The sequence below is a fragment of the Amphiura filiformis genome, chromosome 16, assembly GCF_039555335.1.
Source record: "Amphiura filiformis chromosome 16, Afil_fr2py, whole genome shotgun sequence".
Classification (NCBI taxonomy): domain Eukaryota; kingdom Metazoa; phylum Echinodermata; class Ophiuroidea; order Amphilepidida; family Amphiuridae; genus Amphiura; species Amphiura filiformis.
Window position 1 is genome coordinate 46549959 of NC_092643.1, and position 25922 is coordinate 46575880.

The 25922-nt window shown below is 34.8% G+C and overlaps 1 protein-coding gene across 1 annotated transcript in view; it reads left to right on the forward strand.

The window, feature by feature from the left end:
* LOC140136092 (copine-3-like) overlaps positions 1-25922 on the forward strand; it is a 233760-nt gene that overhangs the window by 61635 nt on the left and 146203 nt on the right. Inside the window, 1 exon segment of the mRNA XM_072157798.1 lies at positions 6759-6927. Coding sequence (XP_072013899.1) covers positions 6759-6927 — 169 coding nt within the window.

Below are 25922 nucleotides of genomic sequence, written 5' to 3' on the forward strand. Positions count from 1 at the left end.
ATTATTGTTGACAATGTTGAGAGTAGAAATTACCTTGAAAAATGTCTCAAAAAATACAAGATGCCAGTTATATTCTGGTCTGAAACTATCAGACAATATTTTTAACATTAATAACATCACAAATTTGCAACAAACCCAAATTGTGAAAAATTCGCCCCGGGCAGATTTTAGGCCATTTCTCCATTTACGATCCTGCCCAAAAGTGTCTCCTTTTGACATGACACGTCACAGTTGTTGATTTTGCACTTACAGTGCACTACACATTCATGGCACTACAAATTCATTCATAAAAATAAGTTCCGATAAATCTTGGGGACAAAATCGATAGGTACCGCATACTTTAAAATCAGTAAGCCTTTCAATTGCCCTAAAATTGGTTGTCACACATAGGCAATATATCTCTAATTTTGAAAATCATTTCCGTTTCAAATTTTTGGTACAAATTTTGAGAATAATCAATGTTTACTAGCAAGATTTAAGGGTTTTTATAGCTTTTAATTCAGGCACAGCATGACATAAAAAGGCAAGGTGTGAACTTCTATTTTTTTGATCAGTGATAACATCTGAGTTGTCATTGCGCGATGATCCCATTACAACAAGCATGTTCTGTGATGACTCGTGCGCTATCTTATATCAATGGCTAATATCTTCTCATATTATACACCTAAAGACCAATCAAATTATGTGTATTCTTTACAAGCCATATCCACTGAACAAGACTATGGGCTATGCACTATAAAAGTTGGTATTTAACTCCCGCATTTACCAACCTGGGTGAATGCAGTTGAGTACAGCAGGTGTAGACAACATCCATTGGGGGCAGTATATCAGTTCCACTTAGGATGCTACCTTGAAATATGCTATTCAATTTTATAATGTAGCTAATAGGCTGCACAATATTTGTATATTACAATTGTGTTTTTGTTTGGATAAACAAAATTTTAAATGTCAGAATTTTATAGTAATCTTTTTGATGTTTTAAATGTCATTTCATTATGAACGCTGTACATACATGAGAAAAATTGCAATAGGGTAATTTTGGGCATGAACTGGCATTAATCCACAGTTCCAAAATAGTGTAATTATTTTAATATAATTAGACTGGTCTTAGTGATCCTTGTAATTATTGAAATAGGTTTGCAAACATTAATATTGGACATTAAGATTTCTGGATTGGTAATGTAGTGCATGAGCCAGAGCCTCTCGTGGTGTGTATTTGATCTTGTCTGACACCCTCTGACTCAAAAACTTAGTAAAGTCAGCTGCTCCATCAAGTGATGCTCTGTTCATAGTATACACAGGCTCTGGAGGTGTCGAGGGCTATGTGTAGGGAGGGGTCACCTGCGTTGGTTAGGTGTGATGTGAGTGGGATGTATAGACGCATATGAATGTGTTGTGTACATACTGAGTGAAAAGAATGCGAGTATGTTAGGTTTTAGTCTACCATTTTAGCTTATAATAATTTTGTTGTCCTTGGTGCAGAGTGATTGCATATAGACATTACTAATTAATATAATATTCAATCATATGTCATAATTAATTACAAAAGCAATAAGTGAACTACAGTAGCAAGTTTGTATCTAGCAGGTCATGAATACATTTAAAGGCACACTATCGGTGATACCAGCAAAATTAGAAAAGTATCAAAGGTATACCCAAGGATTACCGACCAAAAATTTGTACCATTTGTAACACAAGGGGTGGATCCAGGTTTTTGAAAGGGGCCACTCAACAACAATTTTCCAACACATGAAAATCCACCATCTTGGTTTGTTACTCATAGAGGGCAGATACCTCTGGCAGTCATCAACAAGAATTGAATGATAATTTGCGTCTTTTTGCTAAACAAGTGTTTTTGCACAATGCATTACACGTTAAATGCAAACAACCATGCACTTTGAATCAAAGTTTGCCAGTTGCATAGTGAAATATTTCAGAGGTATATTAAGTTGCCTCCATAAGCAACACACACTATGATGGACTCTGAACTCTTTGATTCTACCTTATTGGAAAATATTTAAACTTTGTAGGAATAGCTAAATAATAATGAAAAATACATCAATAAAATTGTCATTAGGTTCTTTTTTATATGAAAAAGGGGAAAAAAGGACGGAAAGAGCAGTGTTGATAAATATGTAGGTCCAATTAATTGTGTGTTACTAGAAGTGTACATCGGCCCTACGGACAGACTCCTCCATTGTGACATGATATTTCATCTTCATTGTTGCCATTTGGTCTTATCACTTGCAGAGCATATAAGTACATACTCTTTACAAATATGCAAAAATCTGATTTTTGATGATTATTTTTAGATTTAGTGCCTTTAAGGCTTCACTATGAGGTATGTCAAATAGCCAGTCTAACTTTTACTAACATTGTTCAATAGCCTCCATTCAAATCTGATTTAATTTCAAATATCATTAATCATTGTGTCGGCTTGTTTGTTTGTTGTGGTTTGCTTCATATTTAAGGGGATTCTCAGATTTTAGAGAATGAGTTTTTGTCTGGCCTACAAAGAAAATAATGTAAAACACACACAAAAAATCATTTAGCTGGGTGCAATTCCCCTGAAAAGTAAAGGACCATCCCTCCGTTTGTATATGCAAACACAAACACAATAACGTAATATGTGTATCTCCTTGTTTATTTCATTGCAGTAGGATATTGCTAAAATATATTGCAGTCATGCTTGGCTGCCTTAAGGTCAATAATATAATCATTTTACGTAAAACCAATTTGCAAAATGTTATTACGTAAAATGTAACCATTTGCCCTTACCGTGGCCATTATGGCTATAGTGTTCATTGGACTAAATGTCCGATACTATAAGCTAAGTAAATATGTTAAGAGTTCATTGGCTGTTCCAATTGAAATCCATACCCCCGTATGGGAGACATAACCTTAATCTTCCACACAGGAGGTGTAGATTTCAAATGGAGTTACCCATTCAGGTAGTCCATTTGAAATCTAAACCCTCTGTGTGGGAGATTAAGGTCATGTCTTCCACAGGGGGTATAGATTTCCATTGGAACAGCCCATTGTGATTTACACCATGTGCTGCCGTATGATTTTTTTTTTAACTGATTTTTATTATTTAATAATTTTAATGTACATGTATATATGTTTAAGCCATAATGTACAATTTTTTTTTCAAATTTGATTTTTTGGCATATTTATAATGTTTACACATGTCCCAACTTACACCTAAATGAAATCAACCAAATTATGGGTCAACAGAGCAATTTTTACATAATATCATATTCAGACATTAATTGCAGAATGCAGGATATAATATACCTTGAAAAGCAGTGTCTATGCATACAACTCCATGTGAAACAGCCAAAATATCCAGTGTTGCATGGTTCTTTTACTTTACCTTGTTAATTCGGCTTAAAATGGATAGAAACCTTTCCTGGCAGTCAGGGCCGGATTTACCTTTTGGGGGGCCCTGGGCCAGGTCAAAATTTGGAGGCCCCAAACTTACTGTGCACTCGTGTGGTCAAGTTTTGGTTTATGGTATAGGGACTACTATAAGTATAAGATCGAAACTGGCGGTGGAAGCATCATAAACTGAATTTAGATGGAGACAAGGATATTTTGTTCCAATGCTACAATATATTATTTTTGTGCGGACCACGAGAAAAAAAATTCAATTTCAGACTATTGTAATAGCCCATAATGAACCTGAATTTTACTATATAAAGGGCCAGTACCATATTTTGACCAAAAACATGGTGTTTGCGGGCTAAAAAAGAAGATGCACAGGGCAATTTTGGAGGGCCCAAAATTTTGGTGGCCCTGGGCCCATCAGGCCCATTCTCACGGTAATACTATTTCAGAATTTTGGCAGTGGTGTGTGCAGGTTTTCAAAAATGGGGGGGGGGGGCACAGGTCTTGATTCCCCCAACTGCTCTAAAAATTTTGGCTCACATCGCTTGATATAATAGCTAACTACCCAATTTAACCCTCGATTAGGAGCATGCATTTCCCCCTACTGACTGACAAAAGTGGGAGCATGTGCACTACCCCCACCCTTTGCCCATGCTTCTGCATTTTGGGTAAAGAATAACAAAATTCAAATGTATTGGAAATCATATATTATGGCTTTAAGGTACATATTCTTTTTTTCTTCTTTTTTTTTTTGGGGGGTTGGACAGGACACCAGCTTTTAATACCATTTTCACTGTAAAATACCATTGTCGGGCACAAAAAACTTCATGTGTCATTTAGTGTAATAGCATGTTCAAGGGCCACAAGTGCACAGGTTTTTCCTGCCCAATGACAATACACAAGGCAGCTATTGATTCTATCACATTTTGTATCTGAATTCTTCATGTGTTGATATTGGGCTATTCCAGTTGAAATCCATACACCCTCTATGGAAGACATGACCTTAATCTCCCACACAGGGAGTGTGAATTTCAAGTGGGGTTACCTGAATGGGTGACTCCATTTGAAATCTTCACTCCCTGTGTGGGAGAGTAAGGTCATGTCTTCCATAGGGGTGTATGGATTTCAACTGGAATAGCCCATTTATCTATATATCTAGTACAGCAATTAGCGTAATGCCAAGGTCATGTCTTGATTGGTTTTTGCACTTTTGTATCCTTGATATACCCTGCAACACAAACACTATAAATAAATGATGAAGCAAGAAGGAGGGGTTGGCAATTGGCATTGTCATACTCCTATTGATTGCCACATAATTAGAGAAATATAAAAGATACAATTATTTGTCTTTTTAGCTTCTTTTGCCTATCCAATATAATGTCATAATGGATGGGCTCATGCATGGATCTGGAGGGGGTGAGCACATCCAATTGAATACCTGAGTGGAAGAAGGGCCCAACTCCATCAAAACTGTTTTTGACATATTAAGAAAAAACTTAATATTTGGAAAATTTTTATAGACAGAATGTTGTCGTCTTCAGGGGACCTTTAATACATGAACATACAATATTACATACATTATATATGGTGTTTCCATGACAACGGTACAGGTCTTAATACGAGCTGGAGTTGGGCCCTTCTTCCACTAATATACTGCAAGTGCCAGTTCTAGGCCTAGCTACAGAAAGAAGGTAATTACCATTATGCACAAGTAGAACTCATGTAATATGTTAGCAAGAAAGTTTATTGTAGTGATTGAAGCAGATTTCATGGATGAACAAAATTCCTGTTTAACCCTATATTTGTGGAAGAAGGGCCCAACTCCATGGAGTCGGGCCTTTCTTCCATGAAAACCATGATTAAGTGTACGTGGAAGACTATTTAGAGAGTGGATATTGGCTCATCTTTCACACACAAGGAAGAACAGTCTGCTGGCAATAAAATGCTGGGTCTAACTCATTTTTGTAAAAAAAATGGAGTTGGCCCTTCTTCCACTCAGGTATTCAATTCCATACTTCCCCTTTTCACACCTAAAAAGGAGGAAAGGAGAGAAGAGAAAAGGAGAAAAACAGAAAAGAAAAGTTGATTGATCTTAGTAAATAGGTCTGTGACATTACTTGTAGGCGGGTCCTTGGCCCAAAAGCATTACTATGGGCCTGCCAATATGCAGGGCCTGTCACATTTTGTCACCAAAGTCAGTATTAAGATAGATGCAATGCAAATCTAATAAAGTGTCAGTGGACCAGTGTAACAATTAAAATTTTGTAAATTGAGTTTGGGCCCTTTTTTGTTTAAAGCAATGATAACAGTGAAAAATTGAATATCAATGTCAAAGGTAAAATGATGGGTTATAATTATAAAGAGTATATGAAAGGTATAAAATGTTTTAATAACATTCAAAAACATTTATGAAAACTTGCTACAAAATATTCTTTCACTTAAGTGTTGAGAAAATATTTACCAACAAAAAAAATGTTTGCCAACAAAATAATATTTTACAATAACATTTTGATAATATTTTAAATATGTTGTTGCAGTGTTTTTTGCATATAAAAGCATAAAATGTTTAAAAATGTGTTCAAGACCTGACATTTTGATATAATTAAAACATTGTGACCAAAATCAAAACATGATTGTAACCAGTTTACCTTTTATAAACATTTGTGTCTTTGCTAGGTACATACCACTTTTACAGATACATAATCTAGTTTTACTCTGGATTTATGCAGATGCAGAGACATTCAATGACACATACATGTATACCTCCAATCACATGAAATAAACCGTAACATTATTGTCATCGCTACTCATGATTACAGATTAATCAATTTTGTATCAGTTTGTATGTAGCATTTATATAAATGTACCAATAAATGATTTCAAGTTCATTCATGTGGAAGCAATATTGTTGGCCATAAATCATATACTGGTGAGGAAGAAACAGATGCATTTATAATGCACACACATGTACACACCGGCACACATACAGAATATTGTGACAGTGCGACATCTATCTCACTCAGGTCTATCTACGAAATTTGTGAAAGAGAGACATCTAACTTCTCAGTTTATGCAAAGGTATTATTTATCACAAGGAATAGAAAAACAACACCACAGATTATGGTCTAGAAACAATTAATTTTGTATCATAACAATGATGGTGGCAGCATCAGTAGTACCGTCTGCTAGTCCGTTGGTAGTCGTCTAGTGTCGTTGGCTGCAGCGCTGGCCAAGTATCTTGAGATAAACACCACTGTATTGAGGTAAAACGCAGCAACACCTTGCTACTTAATAGAACGCACAGGGCTATCGATAGTATCTTATGCTTGTGTTTTCTCTTCTCTCTCTCGATATATCTATTTCTCTAGTGATAAGATGGCTACCACCAGTGGTATAGGACAAAAGAAGAACAAACTGGTCACAAAGGTGGAATTGCGGATAACTGCTAATAACTTACAGAAAAAAGATGTGACGTCGAAATCTGATCCAGTTTGTTGCATCTATGGCTATGATTCTACTAATACTAAATGGGTCGAGGTAAGTGTGCTTAGAAGAACAATTGATATATCGTGTGTCAAGTTAAGCATAAAAAATGCTTCACAATAACAATTCAGCCTTTTTCAAATAAATGTAATTTTTATGTGTATTTTTAGTCTGATAATCATCATTTTTTGCAATTTTTTACATTTTTTTACTTTCATTTCAATTTGACTTTGTTTCATTTATATTTTACATACAATTTTATATATATCCATTTATTTGCACATTTGTTTGTTTATTATTATTAATCTTTAAATTTGTAATTAGAAAATGTACAATCACAGAAAAACCAAAGTATGAAAATTGAATATGTATTTGTTCAACAAGTTACATGTTTTATTGTCAGTTTGATCTCTTTGCTTGTTAATTTATTACTTAACGTTAACCAGGGGCACTAGAATTTGGAAGTGATGGGGATGAGGAAAATCTTGCCAACAAAGAGGGTCTTTCCATGAGACTGGGAACAATTTTGGATCAAAATATATTAGATTATACAAAATTTTCATAAAGTCATCAAAATTTGAAGAAAAGTAATGAAAAACAGGCCATTCAGGGTAAAATGGGGTCTTTTGGTGACAGGAAAGCAAAAAGGGAGTCATTTAGGTGAGAGGGAGTTGAAAAAAGGGGTCAATGTGGCGTGGCAGCCTTATCCCCGTCACACATTTTACTTTTATTAGTTTTCTTTAACTTCATGATGCTATTATCGATCGATAATACTTTTACTTTTTTATGTTTTGACTGAGTAGATGTCAGAGGCATATCTTTTCAGTTATCAGGGGTAACATAGGAATACATTTAGATCAGTACGGTAACATATGGGTGGGAATTAGGAGGTGTATAAATTGAAACGTAAAGGTTTCACAAAATTTTAACTTTAAAGGAGCCCTATCCCTATAGGCAAGGCATACTAATTTGGATATTTTCAATCAGTAACTATGGTTACTGTTTGAACAAGCTTCTTTAAGCTCAAACTGCATGAATATGTTACATTTTGGCTGTAATCTACAGCTCTAGTTATAAGTCCACTGATCTTATTGTAGATGAGTCCACTGGATCATTTGACCCCTTGACCTCTAGTCTGATGAGGGTGCTATAAATAGTCAGCAATTCTAGCCCTTAGTGCCCTCATCAGACCAAAAGGTCAAGAGGTCAAATAAGAGGTCAAATAAGAGGTCAAACGATTTCAAGGGCGCAACACTAAATCACTACGCATTTTATGTAAGAACGAAATTCGGCTAATATAGTCCATAGTGAGTATGAGATTGTAGCGACCATATCTACCGATATGTTCACTTTAAATCACTCAATATCAGCTCCTATGAATTCGACAAGTGTCTTCAATGATAACATGCAGAAAAAACCGGACATTTTATCTCAAAAGCAATTCTCTGTGGCGGATGAAGACAACTTCCGATTTTGAAATGTGAGTGGTGAATTTAGTATATTTTTAGGCCATATTTTTTTTGCACCGAAATAAAAAAAAAAAAGTCAACGGTCATCGATATATGCCGACAAAAGTTTTGGAATCTACAGAAACCGAGCTTTAATTTGATACCAAATTTATTTTGTCAAGTATTGCAGGGACGCCAGGAATGGCGCTCGAAGTAGGCCAAAATCACACGTTATCCTATGGGACGCTTATTTAGTGTTGCGCCCCCTTGTAACGGCCGTCGCTATGAACGCGTTCTTTTTACATTCTTCGCATAAAATAAGAAATGCGCGTCATGAAATGTGTTCTATTTCAATCATGATGATAAACAAGGATTACGAAAAGTCACCCTGATGAATTATTATTGGGAAAAATGCTTTATTGGCCGAGCAGGCGCCTGCAAAGTCTAGAAATTGTATCCAAAAATCTTCAAAAAGGCTCAACAATGGGTTTTAAGGTTAATAGGCATTGTTAATCTGCATGAAGCCGTTTTGCTGCATATTCAGTAGGCCTATGCAAAAAGACCATAATTGTTACTACTGAAACAGGGGGGTGTTTGTACTTCACACTCATTAACAAGTGCTTTCCAAAACAAAATGGCAAGACAGATAATCTAGAAAAGAAATTAAACTTGGTTCAAAGCGTGCTTAAATTGTTGTCTGTCACCAGTTTTAGTGAGTTTTGTGCAAACTCTCGCATATTGGAGGAAAAGTCGAAATATGCGATCTTCCGCATTTCCGCACTGATCTTTAAAACAACATTTCTCTTGAACGAAATGTAGCAGAGACATGAAATTTTCGGTGTTGAGCTACAAATTTTCTCTAATTTAATTAATAAGTGACAAATGTGGATTTTGAAAACTTTTAAATCCTTATAAGGAGCGCAACACTAAATCACTACGCATTTTATGTAAGAACGAAATTCGGCTAATATAGTCCATAGTGAGTATGAGATTGTAGCGACCATATCTACCGATATGTTCACTTTAAATCACTCAATATCAGCTCCTATGAATTCGACAAGTGTCTTCAATGATAACATGCAGAAAAACCGGACATTTTATCTCAAAAGCAATTCTCTGTGGCGGATGAAGACAACTTCCGATTTTGAAATGTGAGTGGTGAATTTAGTATATTTTAGGCCATATTTTTTGCACCTTGAAATATAAAAAAGTCAACGGTCATCGATATATGCCGACAAAAGTTTTGGAATCTACAGAAACCGAGCTTTAATTTGATACCAAATTTATTTTGTCAAGTATTGCAGGGACGCCAGGAATGGCGCTCGAAGTAGGCCAAAATCACACGTTATCCTATGGGACGCTTATTTAGTGTTGCGCCCCCTCAAAGGGATGCAATTTACTGTATATCACTAGATAGCATTTTACTATCTTCGGTAGACAGTTATTTCCTCCAATAAATTAGCAAAACTTTACAGTTCAAGGCTTTTTCAGTGATCCCATCAGCGAGAGTGTAAAAAACATTAACAGTGTATATAAATTGCCTTAAAGTGAAAGATAAGTCTTTAAAAGTATCATTAGTATTTTTCAAATGAAAAATTTGGCAAAAACAAGGAAAACAGCAGTATCTACAAAGTTGAATACCCATTCAAATACATGTATAGCTAATTTCTCTACTTTCTTGTTTCTCCTTAAATAGTTTTTTTTAAAGAGCAAAATGAACTTAAAAATAACAAAACCAAATATTTTAATTTACATAGTAGGATAGGACTGATGTGAACATTAGCACTATGACAGAAAAAGCACAAAAGTATTTAATAAGGACATCAACATTTTCCAATAAATGGGAGTCTGTGACAAAATGGCAGACCGAATCAATCCAGTAAATTATTGATTTTTTTCATGCTCTCCGACATTTAGTCCTTGATGTATCCTCTTAGCAATATCATATTTCCATTAACAATCAATTGAAGAGCAAGAATGCTGTATCCGGAATAGCTGCCAGGTGTAATATTGTTAGGTGTGTACAATACAGAATGCAGAAATTGTCAAATGTGTATAGGGCAGCTATTGAGTGTAGGACATTCTGTCTTTAACTCTCTCTGTGCTGGTGTTGACTGCAGACGACAAGTTTTAAAAAAAATTCAAAAATTTCAGAATTGTATATTTGGAATCAGCATAAAAAATGCATTCATACACTCTTATATCAAAGCAGCCAATCAGAAAAGCTGTTAGAAAAGTACGAAACATGCATTGATTGTGTATATTGTGCACTCCGCGTACTACGTGCAGTGTTTCGCGCGCGTTTGCGTCGCGAGGATTGATTCATTTTTCGGGCGGGTTGATGCATTTAGATTTGGTTCTGTTTTCCAACATTTTTAATGATAATTTGTTATATAAAAAAAGTAAAAATCACGTGTTTTTTTCTTCTCGTGTATGAAATAGATTAATAAACTTGCATTACTTATTGCTCGAGAAATTAGACAAAATAATGCACTTGTGCTGATGTTGATGCGTCTAATGCACTCCCCCCTTCGTGGCTCGTGCATTAGACGCATCAACATCAGCACGCATGCATTATTTTGTCTAATTTCTCTCCCAATAAGTAATACGCGTTCATTAACCTATAATTAAAATGAGTACAAACAAGCCTTGTATTGGTTCAGTGGTTCTTAAAATAGTTCTTTCTATTTTGAGAAAATATCTCAAAACCTTTTATAATCTGGCTAGCACAAAGAGCATTAATCCCTTGATATGTATTTTTAGCATAAGATATTACATGTGTAGGAGAGAAAGTAGACATCGGTGTTTAAGGCAAGAAACCCCTGTCTGCAATAGCTGCCAGGTGTCATATTGTTAGATGTGTGCAATATAGAATACAGAAATTGTCAAATGTGTATAAGGCAGCTATTGCAGGTACGGCTGTCCTTACACTAACCCTCTTGATATTATTTATCTGTTGTGTGTAGCTTCAAAAAACACCCTGAAATTTGAATCATTACAAATTACTATTATTTCATAGTCACTATGATCATGTGAATTACAAATTACTATTATTTCATAGTCACTATGATCATGTGAATTACAAATTACTATTATTTCATAGTCGTTATGTGAATTGGTAAATTACTACGATTACAAGTAATCATATATGAACAGGAATATATTGTCGTTATGATATGTTAGTTAGTGTTACCGTGGTTACTGTTAGGGTAGTGTTACATTGGATTAGAATTGTATTGCCGTTCTTGTATTACGTATGTGTGAATATTGTAGAAAACATTGTGTCATCACCTGTTCACTAAATGGGCTATTCCAGTTGAAATCCACACACCACACCCCTATGAAAGACATGACCTTAAGGGATCCAAAATGAGCGTTTATTGCGTTTCGACAGTGTTTTTTGTGGGACATGAGAGCACCTCAGACCTATCGAATTGCATTCTGAATCTGAAGCATGTCTTTCTGATATCAAATAATTTTCATTTTTTAAAATCACAATATAATACAAATTTTATGACAAATTATAAAAATTTGATATTTTTCAAATTTTTGATATATAACAGTCCTCGAAGTAAATTATATAAATCTAATGATATATTCTTAAAGTGTATGTAGCAGGAAGGAAAAGCCGACGGTCAATTGAAAATTTTGACCTTTCATATTGAAGATATGGATTTTTTTCCCAAAAAGACCTAATTTTTTTGGTGTTTTGGGAAAAAAATCCATATCTTCAATCTTAAAGGTCAAAATTTTCAATTGATCGTCGGACTTTTCATCCCACTTACATACACTTTAAGTATAAATCATCAGATTTATAAAGTTTACTTCAAGTACTGTTAAATATCAAAAATATCAATTTTTAATGATTTGCCATAAAATGTGTATTAAAATGCGAATTTCAAAAAATCAAAATTATTTGATATCAGAATGACATTCTTCGTATTCAGAATGCAATTCGATATGTCTGATATGCTCTAATGTCCCAAAATAAATACTGTCCAAACGTTCATACCCCAGCCCTTAATCTCCCACACAGGGAGTGTGAATTTGATGACGCCCTATGTGGAAGATTTAAGGTCATGTCTTCCATAGGGGGTGTATGGATTTCAACTGGAATAGCCCAAAGCCATTTTTTCGGGAGAGCAGAATTAAACGTAAGAAATAAAATTAAACTAGTTCTGGGTGCATTATACCAAATAACTACACAAAGATTGCAATGGTAATGAGTTCCCGTTAAAAGTATATGCCTACTGGAGACAATGTGGCATCCTTAGGAATCATGCTCTTCTTGAGGTTGGCTTGTTCTGAGTTAAATGAAAGATACCAGCTTATCAATCACTAAAATGGATACGAAATTATACAAATTGATTTCACAAGAAAAGTAAGCCTTCTTTGAATGACTTCTATCAGCACCCTATTTCCAACGTATATAGGGTACATATTAGGCTAAAAATTCCTTTGGTACAATCTTTGGTGTGAAATTTCATTGTTTAGTATTTGATGGTTGGGTGAAATATGTCCAGGGGTGCTGTGTGTATACTATCATAAAGAGTACCCAGTAGATAGTGTGACACCCATTTTAGATAGCCACATCTGCTTTTTTTTTTTTCTGAACATGCTGAACTGAAAAGAGACAGTTTTGTTTTGAACCCATTTCCCCACATAATTCAATTTGCAAAGTTTGCCCTTTTCAGAGTCAACACGATGCATCGCATGTTTTGTATACCTAGAGAATCAATTTACATATGTGAGTAAAGCCTGGGTACTATCCCTGGGTGCTGGCCTGTATTTGTAAACGAGCGACAAATTTCAAAACATCTTTTTTAGATAATGTAAGAAAGGCATATAAGTTCCTGGCATTCTTCTGATGACCTAGTTAATTCAGGGTTCTGAAAATAAATTTTTAGTACACATATATTTTTCTCCTTTATTAATGTTTGTTTTTTATTGAGCCGAAGGCAATATTGTCAAATTGAAATATTGGTAACAATATGGACCAAACAGTAGTTCTGAAAGCTACTATCTTCAGTAGATAGCAAAGTCAGCTATGAAGTTATGAGTCGTAATTTCAAGCTTATTGAATATCCAAATGAGCAAGAAACTGACATGAGATGTAAGATTTGATAGTACATTGCAACAGAATAAGTTTGTGGTACAAATGAGCAAATTTTTTTGGTCATACTGAAGCTAAAATGGTGAAATATGTGGAACAGATCTGTGTAAATAGTGCAAATATTGACACTTTTTAGGCTATAATGGCCAAATATGAGGCTAATCAGAAACCCACATACAGTTTTCAACATTGGGGGATGATTGTATGGATTATCTCCGCCTTCAAAACATCTACACCTATGATAAAGCAACAATATCATGTGTTTGTGTCCTCTGACAAAATGTGGGGTTTTATTAATATTTACTTAGTATTTGTCAGAAATTTACAGTAAAATGTCCATCAAATTACTTGTTATGATTGTCATTTAAGTTGCAAAGTATAGGTTAGATAAGAAAAATATAATATTGTAAAACTATAGTAACTATTGTAAAGGAGATTATAATGATGAATGTTCTCATTACAATTTTGAATGCAAATTATATTTTTCTGTGCATTCACTCACATGTGTTGAATTCTGCTGTAAGCTAGTGAACATCCAGATTTCTACATAGGTCCAGCAATGGCTAGTAATTATTAATTCTCTCCACACGGGTGTCAACTGCAGATGACAAGTTTCCATTTTTTTTTAATTTCAAACATTTCAGAATTGTAACTTTTCATGACCTTATTTGGAATCAACATGAAAAATGCATAAAAATGAGTACAAGCAAGCCTAGTATTGGTTCAGTGGTTCTTGAGATAGCTCTTGATATTTTGAGAAAATATCTCAAAACTTGGACTTTTTATGTTGAAGCCTATGGCTAGCACGCAGAGCATTGATATAATCAAGATCTAAGCACATGAGGCTAATATCATGAACATATTCATTTGAATTGATTTTTTAAGCTTACTTAGCTGACCAAATCAATGTTTCTTCATCAAGTTTTTAATCAGTTGTGAAATGCACTTAGGAATGATAATGAATTCCGTTTTAAGTTGTTAAAGAAATCTGAGGTTCAATTAAAATTGACAAAGAAATGCCATTGTATTGATCAGGTATAGAGCTCTGTCAATCCCAGTGAAAAATACAACTTTATGCCAAACCAACATATCTCAAAAGTTGAGTAATATATAAGAACCAATGTAAAATGATCAGATCTTATGATTTTCACTAAACATGCCATTTTGCCCAATTAAACATGCTGCTGCAACTTTCATTTCGAGGGTTGAGAACCAGAAAGCCTTAACTCACAATGACCTGCAATCATAAACTGAGCATAAAGTTGACAAAGTAACTTTTTTAGATATTCCAGATTTGAATTCCTAATTTTATACCCTTTATAAAATCATACCAAACCTGTTAGGATTGCTCCTTGCTTTGGTCTTCAAAATCTAGAATTCCTCCCAAATTTATTTTATTTTCTATTGAATTTTGTCATGTTTAAAGGACATATTTTCCATAATGGCCAGGCGACTTATTGCTCATTTGGTGAGAGAAAGTGATTGTGAGTTTAATTATAAATGTTCTATACATTCTAATAATATCAGTCATCCACCCCTCACAAAATCTGTGCATGTAACTTTAAGGTCCATGTAAACCCTCTTGAAGCAATGGATAATGCTATCTTCAGTAGATAGCATATTTAGCAAACACATTTATTATATGCATTAAGGGATCTAGAATGAGCATTTATGGCGTTTCGACAGTATTTTTTGTGGGACATGAGAGCACCTCAGACGTATCGAATTGCATTCTGAATATGAAGCATGTCTTTCTGATATCAAATAATTTTCATTTTTGAAATTCACGATATAATACAAATTTTATGACAAATTATTAAAATTTGAAATTTTTGATATATAACAGTCCTCGAAGTAAATTTTTAAAAATCTAATGATATATTCTTAAAGTGTATGTATCTGGGAGGAAAAGCCGACGATCAATTGAAAATTTTGACCTTTTATATTGAAGATATGGATTTTTTTTTTGTGTTTTGGGGAAAAAATCCATATCTTCAATACTGTAAAGGTCAAAATTTTCAATTGATCGTCGGGCTTTTCATCCCACCTACATACACTTTAAGTATAAATCATCAGATTTATAAAGTTTACTTGAGTACTGTTAAATATCAAAAATATCAATTTTAATGATTTGCCATAAAATGTGTATTACATTGCTAATTTCAAAAATTTATTTGATATCAGAAGGACATTCTTCGTATTCAGAATGCAATTCGATATGTCTGATGTGCTCTAATATCCCACAATAAATACTGTCTAAACGTTCATACCCCAGCCCTTAAGCTTATCTCCATGCATTCACACACTATTTATTGAAATCTATAGTAAGCTAAATGAAAAGCCACATTTCTAGGTCCAGCAGGAATGGCTAGTAATATAATCGAGTGCCCTACACCGGAGGCTTACATATTCACTTGAATGGATTTATAAGCTTACTTAGCTGGCCAAATCAATGTCTTTTCACCAAGTTTTCAATTAGTTGAAATGTGAAATTCACAGGAATAGTAATGAAGTCCATTTAAAGTTGTAAAAGAAATCTGTAATCTTTTTTTGGGTTGTAACTATATTAATTATAGATAGTTATTTCAGCTTGTAACCTCATAATATCCACACAAAATAGATGAAACCCTATCATATACCCAAATATCTGTGAGTAATGTGTAAATAAACATGTTGTTGCAATTCTTTTTTGATATTACATTGTCAATTTTGTATGTATCACATCACCTTCTTCTTCTTGGGTATGTACAACAGACATCAAAGTGTAGTTGTACTGGGTTGCAGAATTGTACAGATAAAAAATCTGCCAGGGATCACTACATGTGGACACTTTTGCAATGACCCATTGGGTATGTGCATCTAGCCATGGTGGGGTTGCCAGCATATAAACATACCTCCCTCCACTCCCCCTGCATAGCAGGTAGTACTGGGTTATGTTGTACTGGTAGCAAGAACATCTTGCTTACTTGCTTATTTCGGATGGTTTTCCCGAACAACAACATCTTTCCAAATCCTCCTGTCCTACATCGTCATTCCCAAGTCTTCCAGTCCAGTGTCCTGCTTGAGTACATCTACATCTGTACACTGCCTTAAGCATTTGAGTGTAGCAGTCATCCAGCTCTTTAGATAGTTTGGGAGTTATGGCCCAGGCTTTGCATCCATAAATTAACACAGTCTCCACTGTTGCACTGAAGATCTGCAGTTTGAATTTCTTTGGTAGAGTACACTTCCAGATCTTGCTTAGGCTGTTACATGCTCTCCAAGAACATGTGCTGGACCAATTTTCCAGTATAGCAGAATACAAGTTCTTGACCTGACATATCACATCATGAAGTCAAAATAAGGACATTCTAAAAAATTTCAGTCATCCACCCCACAAAATCTGTGAATGTAACTATAGCCCCTCTGAATAACCTGAAGCAGTGAATAATGCTATCTTCAGTAGATAGCAAAACCATTTACTATGTGTGCATTAAGCTTATCTATTGAATTTGGTCATAAGCTATAGTGAAAAGCCCAGATTTCTCTATAGGTCCAGCAATGGCTAGTAATATAATCAAGTGCTTCAGACACCTGAGGGTAACATATATACTTAGTTGATCAAATCAATGTTTTTTCACCAAGTTTTCAATTAGTTGTGAAATTCACTTACAAATGATAATGAAGTCCATTTAAAGTTGTAAAAGAAATCTGTGATTCAATTGATATTGAGAAAGAAATGCCAGCATATTGATCAAGTTAAGAGCTTTATGAATTTGAGTGAAAGCTACAAGTTTGTTATCTTAGTACTGAGTGGCTATTTGGCATTCAACCCTCTATTGAAATGCAGAAAGTGTTCCATTCTACCTATTATCAAAGCCTTAGAAGGGTTTATATAAATAAATTTGTGATTGTATGAAGACGATATTGAATATCTAAGCTATACACTAATGCGATTTGGTAATAGTCAGCATGGATTTGATGTAGAAAAGTTAGTAATTTTTCAGTGTAAATAATTTTGACAAAAAAGACATCACAGATGTAAACATCAATCTCTTACACAAGACATACCCATGGTTGATTGTAAATTTCAGGCAATTTTGTGTTCAGGCTAAATTATAGTTGCGTTTGTGTTAGCATTGATGACCTGTAATGATAAACTGGGTCATCCATAAACAAACAGCAGCTAGGAAAGTTTCAATTTAAAAAAGGTCTATTCCCATAGCACAGCATAGGATACCAGAGTTTTGCTCTATAATATCATTGATGCAAAACTGCCTTCAAAGACATGTCACCCTTGAAATATAATACCTATTCCCCTATACCTATAATAATTTCACTCACTAAAAGCATCATGTCTCTGGCCTTATTTATAACAGGTGCATCTCCTGATTAGGCCACTAAGAAAACAGCCTTACCCTAAGGGTTGGCATATAAACACCACAAACAAGGAATCCTGTAGGAACTTGCTTGTTATTAACTGTTCATTTGACCTATTTGTGACAAAATTGGGGATTAGGCCAGTTGCATGAGATGTGGGATTGCTGTAATACCATGTACTGTGCTGTTACATGTGATCAGGTTTGCACTTCCCTGATGTGATGTATGTATGTTGTAGTGCTGTCGTCGACAAGTACTTGGTTGACAATGTTGTAGACATGACACATTTTCCCAACAGTCGACAATACTAGTCGAATTGTCGATAATTGGCGACAGCCTTAAATTGCAACACTTGGCCTGTGGAACAGTAATAGATGTAATTATGTGTAACTCACAAATTCAATATCCGAATTAATTGACATTTTGGAAATAATCTTTTTTCATGGATATCCATCTTAATCTATTGAACCAATCCCTAAACAGAAGATGCTAAATACACAAAATACCCCTTTAATGCTCTGCATGCTGGACACAGCCATCAATATAAAAAATCCAAGTTTTAAGATATTTTCTCAAAATATCAAGCGCTATCTAAGAACCACTGAACCAATACTAGGCTTGTTTGTACTCATTTTAATGCATTTTTCATGCTGATTCCAAATATGGTTATGAAAATGTACAATTCTGACATTTTTGAATTTTTACAAAAATTTTGAAACTTGTCATCTGCAGCCGACACCCGCATGGAGAGAGTTAAAGCGCAGAAAGTGACTCCCAATAATGGTTGCCACATAGAAATAATTACTCTGCTGGTTAAAAAGCTATCCAGGCTTGTGCATTTGTATGAGCTTGGAACGGTCCATGGTTTCCCATGGATTAGCATGTGTTCTTCACGGACCAACCTGGGTAAACAAAAGGGACACAAATGAAGCACAAATTGAATGAGAAACATTAGACTTGCTTTGCTCAAACCTTGTTCCACATGACTGTATTGGGATTTCAACTGGAACAACCCATTTGTTCTAATTGGGTCTTATTTATATTGCATGAGTATAAATATGAGCTAATATATTCATAATCATGATCATTTTGATGGATATAGGCATGATATATAGGGCAACATTTCTGACGGCACAAAATCCCTGATTTTTGTGTGTAAATAAGTGGTTATGAGTGAGATTGCAAACGACGAAGTACTTTTTTCAGGAAACACAGACCCATCGTAAAATGTGAGGGATGACGCTTTTTCCTTTCCTTTGATTTTATGATATCAGATATTATGATTTTCAGGCTATTTCTAGCATTTGATCTACTTGCCATATTTTTTTCCAAGTATATAAAATTTTGCAATTTTGAAGCCAACACATTGCAAACATTTTATGCTTGCCCAATAGTTTCCCCATTTACATGTAGGTCTCTAAGATATGACCTTTCAATAAATTTTAACAAAAATCCATACTACCTCTGTGAAAGATTTTCCATAGGGGGAGAATGAATTTCAAATGGAATGAGCACATTCGACAGCACTATTTGAATTTGTGGTTCAGGAAAACCACCTGAAATTTGAATCTTCCAAAGAGGGAGGGTGTGTTTCAAATAGAGCTAGTTAATCCATTTGAAATTCATACTCCCACTGTGTAAGATATTTCTAAATTCTTCCACAGGGGGAGTATGGATTTGAAATAGAATAGCCATAGTACTACTCAGTACTCATGTGAGATCCACAGATCAACAAGTTTCAGGCATTTCATCTTATAACTACACTGACAACTTTGAAAATATCTTGAAGAAATATATAAGAATGTTGTAGTGTGTGTATATAGATGGATGGCAAACATGATGTTGGCTATGGGCAATTCTGTGATGTTCCATGCACACTAAAGTGACACTAAAGTAAATGTTTTAGGGACATTTTTTCCCACTATTGATAGTAGCTGTATTAAAATCAACACATGCATGCTGCAATTCACATCAATTAGACCACTCTCTCTGACCTCCAGTTAAAACTCTTTTTGGAGTATTTAGGAGGAAGCACTACCAAGTACCAAATGTAACAGGTTAGACTCACTCTGTCAGTTGTCAGTATTCTGGGTTGACGATAGACTATGCCATAGTCAATTTTGAGATATAAGAAATAAACTGCACATGAAAAGTATCTGAACACTTAAAACAAAAGGAACTTCTTAAAGGCACTAAAACTAAATGACAAAATAAAGTGGTCTATAGATAAGGTATATTGCTGATAGCAAAAATAATGCAGGCTGGGAATGAAAAGGGCTCAAATCCACTCTTGTGGGTACCAAATTCAATAGCCTTTGAGCCCTTTTATTCCCAGCATGCATCACATTTGCCTATAGATTGCTATCAGCAAAACCTTACATTTTGTTCTGCATATTTTGATACTAACCAAAATAATGAGGTAAATGAAAGAAAACTACTTAGCCGCTTAACTGTGGAGCTTTAATCTGGGAATTGGTGAATGAAACAGGGGATCCCTGGTTTATTATGAAAATTCTAAATTTAGCACTTTAAAGCTTAGTCTTTCACATGGTATTTAAGTACACCATTAGGCATTACAGTCATGCAAAAAGTAGAAATTCAAGAAAAATGAGGGTGTTGTGGAGCAAACCATAAATTACGGTTCTAAAGAAGCAATTTTTATGTAAATTTTAAATCTATATAGTCATGAAAAATCAAAATCCCAAACTTGTCTAAAATTAACAATCTATATACTGTGTTAAACATTGATGCACTGATCATTAAACAGGAAGCTGTGCATCTTGACACTAGTGTGTCATCCTATATGGGACATAGCCATACATATTTTATAAGTGGTTTAATAACCTTGTGGAAAATTGCTTTATACACTGTTGTATTGGCAAGGTGTAACATATGCCTTGCAGTCATTTGGACTGCAGTCAAGACTTGACTTGAGACTGATACATGTTTATACATGTAGCCTTGAGAACAAGTCTTGAGTGTGGAATACTTGGTGTGTATCAACAGTGAATGATACTTTAAAGAGCTGCTGATGTGATGAAAATCTGATATATGATGGGTAAATGAAAATGGAACACATCTATTTAGTATGTGCTATCTACTGTAGATAGCAAGTCCTGTGTATATAGTGTATATTATTTGCTATCTACTGTATATAGCAAGTCACATGTATATAGTAATACAATTGTGATCTGCACATATTACTTGCTATCTACTGTAGATAGCAAGTCCCATGTATATAGTTTATATTACTTGCTATCTACTGTAGACAGCAAGTCCCATGTATATAGCAATACGATTGTGATCTGCACATATTACTTGCTATCTTCTGTAGATAGCAAGTCCCATGTATATAGTTTATATTACTTGCTATCTACTGTAGACAGCAAGTCCCATGTATATAGCAATACGATTGTGATCTGCACATATTACTTGCTATCTACTGTAGATAGCAAGTCCCATGTATATAATGTACATTACTTGCTATCTACTGTAGATAGCAAGTTCCATTAATTTGCTAGAATCTAGGTACCATTGTATCATTGAAAATATATATATTTTTTAAGAAAATGTATCTTCTTTACTTATGCCCATATAATACTTAGCAGGCAAGGAGTGTAGTGATTTTTTGTGACATAAGTTCTGCCAATTATTGGAAAAAACAAGTGTTAATACGCTCGTACCTGATCAATAAGTTGCTTGGTGTACCAAGGATCTACTATTACACTTCACCTTGTTTATTTTGTTTGTTTTTACAATTTCTAAGTTTGCTATTATAAACTATTACAATTTCTGCTAGCCTTTGAGTTCAGAAATAAAGAGATGATAAATTAGTCTTACTTCGCTAGAAATAATAAATCTGATGTATAGCAGATATGTTTATAGTATAGTGTGATAAATAACTAAAATGACACATATATTTATAGAGAGAAGGTACTTTGAACTTTCAAATGGACTATTCCATTTAAAATCCAAACTCCCTCTGGAAGAAAATATCTTCCACAGGGATTATAAATTTCAAATGGAATTAACACATTGGGCAGCTCCATTTGAATTTCATACACCCTCTGAGAAGAAAGATTCAACCTGAATCTTCTACAGAGGGAAGATGAGTTTCAAATAGAGTTGGATATTGTGGTAATTCTATTGAAATTCATACTCCCCCTGTTGAAAATATTTCCATAATCTTCTACAGGGGGAGTGTAGACTTTAAATGGATTTGCCCAAATTGCTTTTCTTTATTAATCAACCTTGCAAATGTGTACACACTCATATTTTTTCCATGTAAAACGGCACTGGCATATCAGTAATGTGTCACACTCTGTACACAACATAGCCAATGGTTTATTTTTATTGCCGAGAGCGGAACATACTTCCCGTTCATGTCAAAACATTCATGACTTTGAATACGTTTTGGCATGCTGCTCATCTGAAAACCGTCGAGGACATTTAGTTTGGCTGTTTAATTTGATTAAGTGTCCCAACACCAGATGCATTCATTGGTTTAAAGGTAGCATATACATATGTTTTATCCTAACACCAGATGCGCTCATTGGTTTAAAGGTACAATATACGTATGTTGCATCACATATTTTTGTTATATATTTTTGGCTGCCTCTTCCATTGCATGAAATATTTTATACTTTGAAACAAGTTTTTGTTCGTTTGCTTTTCTTTAACTTTAGTTACTCAAACATCCTAAACCAGTTGTATAGTCAGCTTTTTGAGATCAGTGGGAGCACAAATTGTAAATGTACTGATGGTGTAAAATTGTTAGCACTATTTTTGACAAAGGTTGACCCAAAACCAAATTCAACCAGTTCCAAACTCTTAAAAGAGGAAAACATGGCTTTTGAAGTTAGAAATGTTTACTTCTTGAATCTTTCTCAGAGGATGTGTGAAATTCAAATGGATCTGCCTCATGTGTTCATTCCATTTGAAATTCATACTGCCCCTGTGGAAGATATTTCCCAAATCCTCTACAGGGGTAGTGTGGATTATAGAATAGCCAAATCACAACCATGTACCACAATCACCACCTAGCAACCCACTGCCCCTCACCCACCACCATCACTAACCCCCCCCCCCCCCACCACCACCACACATGCTCTACTATGTGGATTAAGTTTATTACCATTGCTCTTATCTTTCTCACATAGAAATCTAATTTGTACCCAGCAGAACGAGCGATGAACAGCATAATATCCTATACCCAGTCACCTGAGTCTGAGAACTATTAATAATAACAACTCACATCCCCAGTTCCTTCACAGCTCCTGAGGAAAAGGTCAACATTTTATTTTTACCGCTAGTCATTGGTGGGTTTGCAATTGGGAGCTCAGGGCTGTGCAGTGTGTGTCAATGTACCATGCTTACCAGACATTGATACTGAGACAAGTTAATTCAAGAGCATTTTGATGTTGATGTGTGGGTTTTTTTTTTCTTCTGTTCTTGAGAGAGACACTGAGAGACATGTGTCAACAACAACAAGAAACGTTGTAGTTGAGTAGTTAAAGGTAATCATCTACAATGAAAGTGTGGCACAGTGGTTAGCGTACTTGCTTCTGGTGAGGTCCCAGGTTCAATTCCTGGTAATGCCAAGTTGCTGGAGCATTGATTTAGAAAAAAGTCATTGGTGGGTTTGCAATTGGGAGCTCAGGGCTGTGTGGTGTGTGTCAATGTACCATGCTTACCAGACATTGATACTGAGACAAGTTAATTCCAAGAGCATTTTGATGTTGATGTGTGGGTTTTTTTCCTTCTTTTCTTGAGAGAGACACTGAGAGACATGTGTCAACAACAACAAGAAACGTTGTAGTTGAGTAGTTAAAGGTAATCATCTACAATGAAAGTGTGGCAGTGGTTAGAGGACTCGCTTCTGGGGAATGAGGTCCCAGGTTCAATTCCCGTTAGTGCCAAGTTGCCAGAGAATTGATTTATAAAAAGGTCATTGGTGGGTTTGCATTTGAAAGCTCAGGGCTGTGCGGCATGTGTCAATGTACCATGCTTACCAGACATTGATACTAGACAAGTTAATTCCAAGAGCATTTTGATGTTGATGTGTGGGTTTTTTTTTCTTCTTTTCTTGAGAGCGACACAGAGAGACATGTGTCAACAACAACAAGAAACGTTGTAGCTGAGTAGTTAAAGCTAATCACTGAATGAAAGTGTGGCACAGTGGTTAGAGAATTCCTGGTTCAATTCCTGGTAGTGCCAAGTTGTTGGAGCATTGAGTTAGAAAAAAGTGTTAATTTAAATAGCAACAGATTAAATTCAGAGTACTCCATCCCTCAGAGGGGATGTTAAGCCATCAGTCCTGTTTATAGAGAGTCATACATGTGTATCGCAATCAGTTTCAAAAAGAGTAGGGTGTTTATCCCTGGGTGTTCCAATGTGTCCCGGTTGCCTGTATGATTAACATTGCTTTAGGCCTATTGGTATACTCTACCACTTAGGCAATAAAATCAAAATGATTAAATAAATTAGAAAACAATGATTGTTGTTGTTTTGATTATTGTTGTACTTATTACTTCCAATGTTGTTGTGTTTGTTGGTGTTTGGTCATCCACAAGGATACAAAATATGAATGTGTAGCAAAAGTGAACTGAATTACCAACAACTATTAATACCCAGCAAACACAAAACGTTTTCGACATCATTCGCAAAAGGTTATAAAAGGTAGTCAGAAAACACATAAATGACGGGTTATATAGAGGGTATATTAAGAGTATAAAACGATTTCATAACCTTAAAAAACATTATTTGATAATCTACTGCTCAACAAACAAAACCGTTTTACAGAAAACACTTAATGTCGGGTTATATAAAGGGTATAAAAACGTTTTAATAACATTCCAAAAACATTCTTGAAAACTTGATACAAAACATTCTAAACAGAATGTTATTTTGGAAAAAATATTTTGCGAAAACGTTTTGCCCAAAATATTTTCAATAACGTTTAAAAACGTTTTCATGACCTTTATATAACCCGACATTTAAATGTTATTAAAAGGTTTTGAAAAAACATTTTAAGAACATTTCTGTGTTTGCTGGGTTCAAATATTTTAACATAATGTTATTTAAGTATTGACACAATATTTCGCATAAAAAATGTTTGCAAAAATAGTTTGCAATAACATTTTTGAAAACATTTAAAAATATTGTTGTAGTGTGTTTTCATACAAAACGTTTTAAAAGCGTTATCATGACCTTTATATAACCCGACATTTTAATGTTATTAAAACGTTTTTACCTAAACCAAAAGCCAAAATATATCTTATTTAAAACGTTTTTAAAACGTTTTTGTGTTTGCTGGGTAGTTGCTACATGTTCCTTTAACCTTGCCTTACTGCAATAATTGCAAAACCTGATGAATTGAGAGTGCAAAAAGACCCCTTGTATTTCCCACATCCTAGTACTACTTTTCATGTTTCTACTTTTATAAAATTTAAACTACATCAGCCTTTATGTGTCAACTAGAATTGATGGTGGGGTGTGTGTATAAGCCTTGCAAAAGTAACCTTACATGACATATTTGAAGCAGGTTTTCAACATAGTTCATAGATAGGGTTTATATCATGTTATTTTCACCCCGAGTTTGCATTGCGTTGGGCAAACATGCTGTTGCTACAGAATGTGAGCAGTTTTTGCTATTAACATAGCAACATGTGTTTATATAGGAGAATGTCAGCGTTAGGTACCCTAGTAGACAGGTACGGAGACAGGTACCTGAAGGCACAAAAGAGCTATTTCAGTTAAAATTCATACACCCCCTGTGGAAGACATGACCTTAATCTCACACACAGGGAGTGTGAATATCAAATAGGGTTACCTGGATGGGTGATTGCCATTTGAAATCTACACCCCCTGTGTGGGAGATTAAGGCTATGTCTAACATAGGGGGTGTATGGATTTTAACTGTAATAGCCCAGTGATTGGATATTAGAGTCACAAAGTTCTCTGTGTTACAGAAAATGGTTAAATTCCATGGATTGGCAGGGGAAATGGGAAAATGAGAAATCAGGGGAAAATTGAAGTAGGCAGAAGAGAACTAATTCAGTAAAGTGGCTAGATTATATTATAAAGTTTCCCATGTTTAAGCGAAGTAGCTAGATTCAGTTTATAAGCAT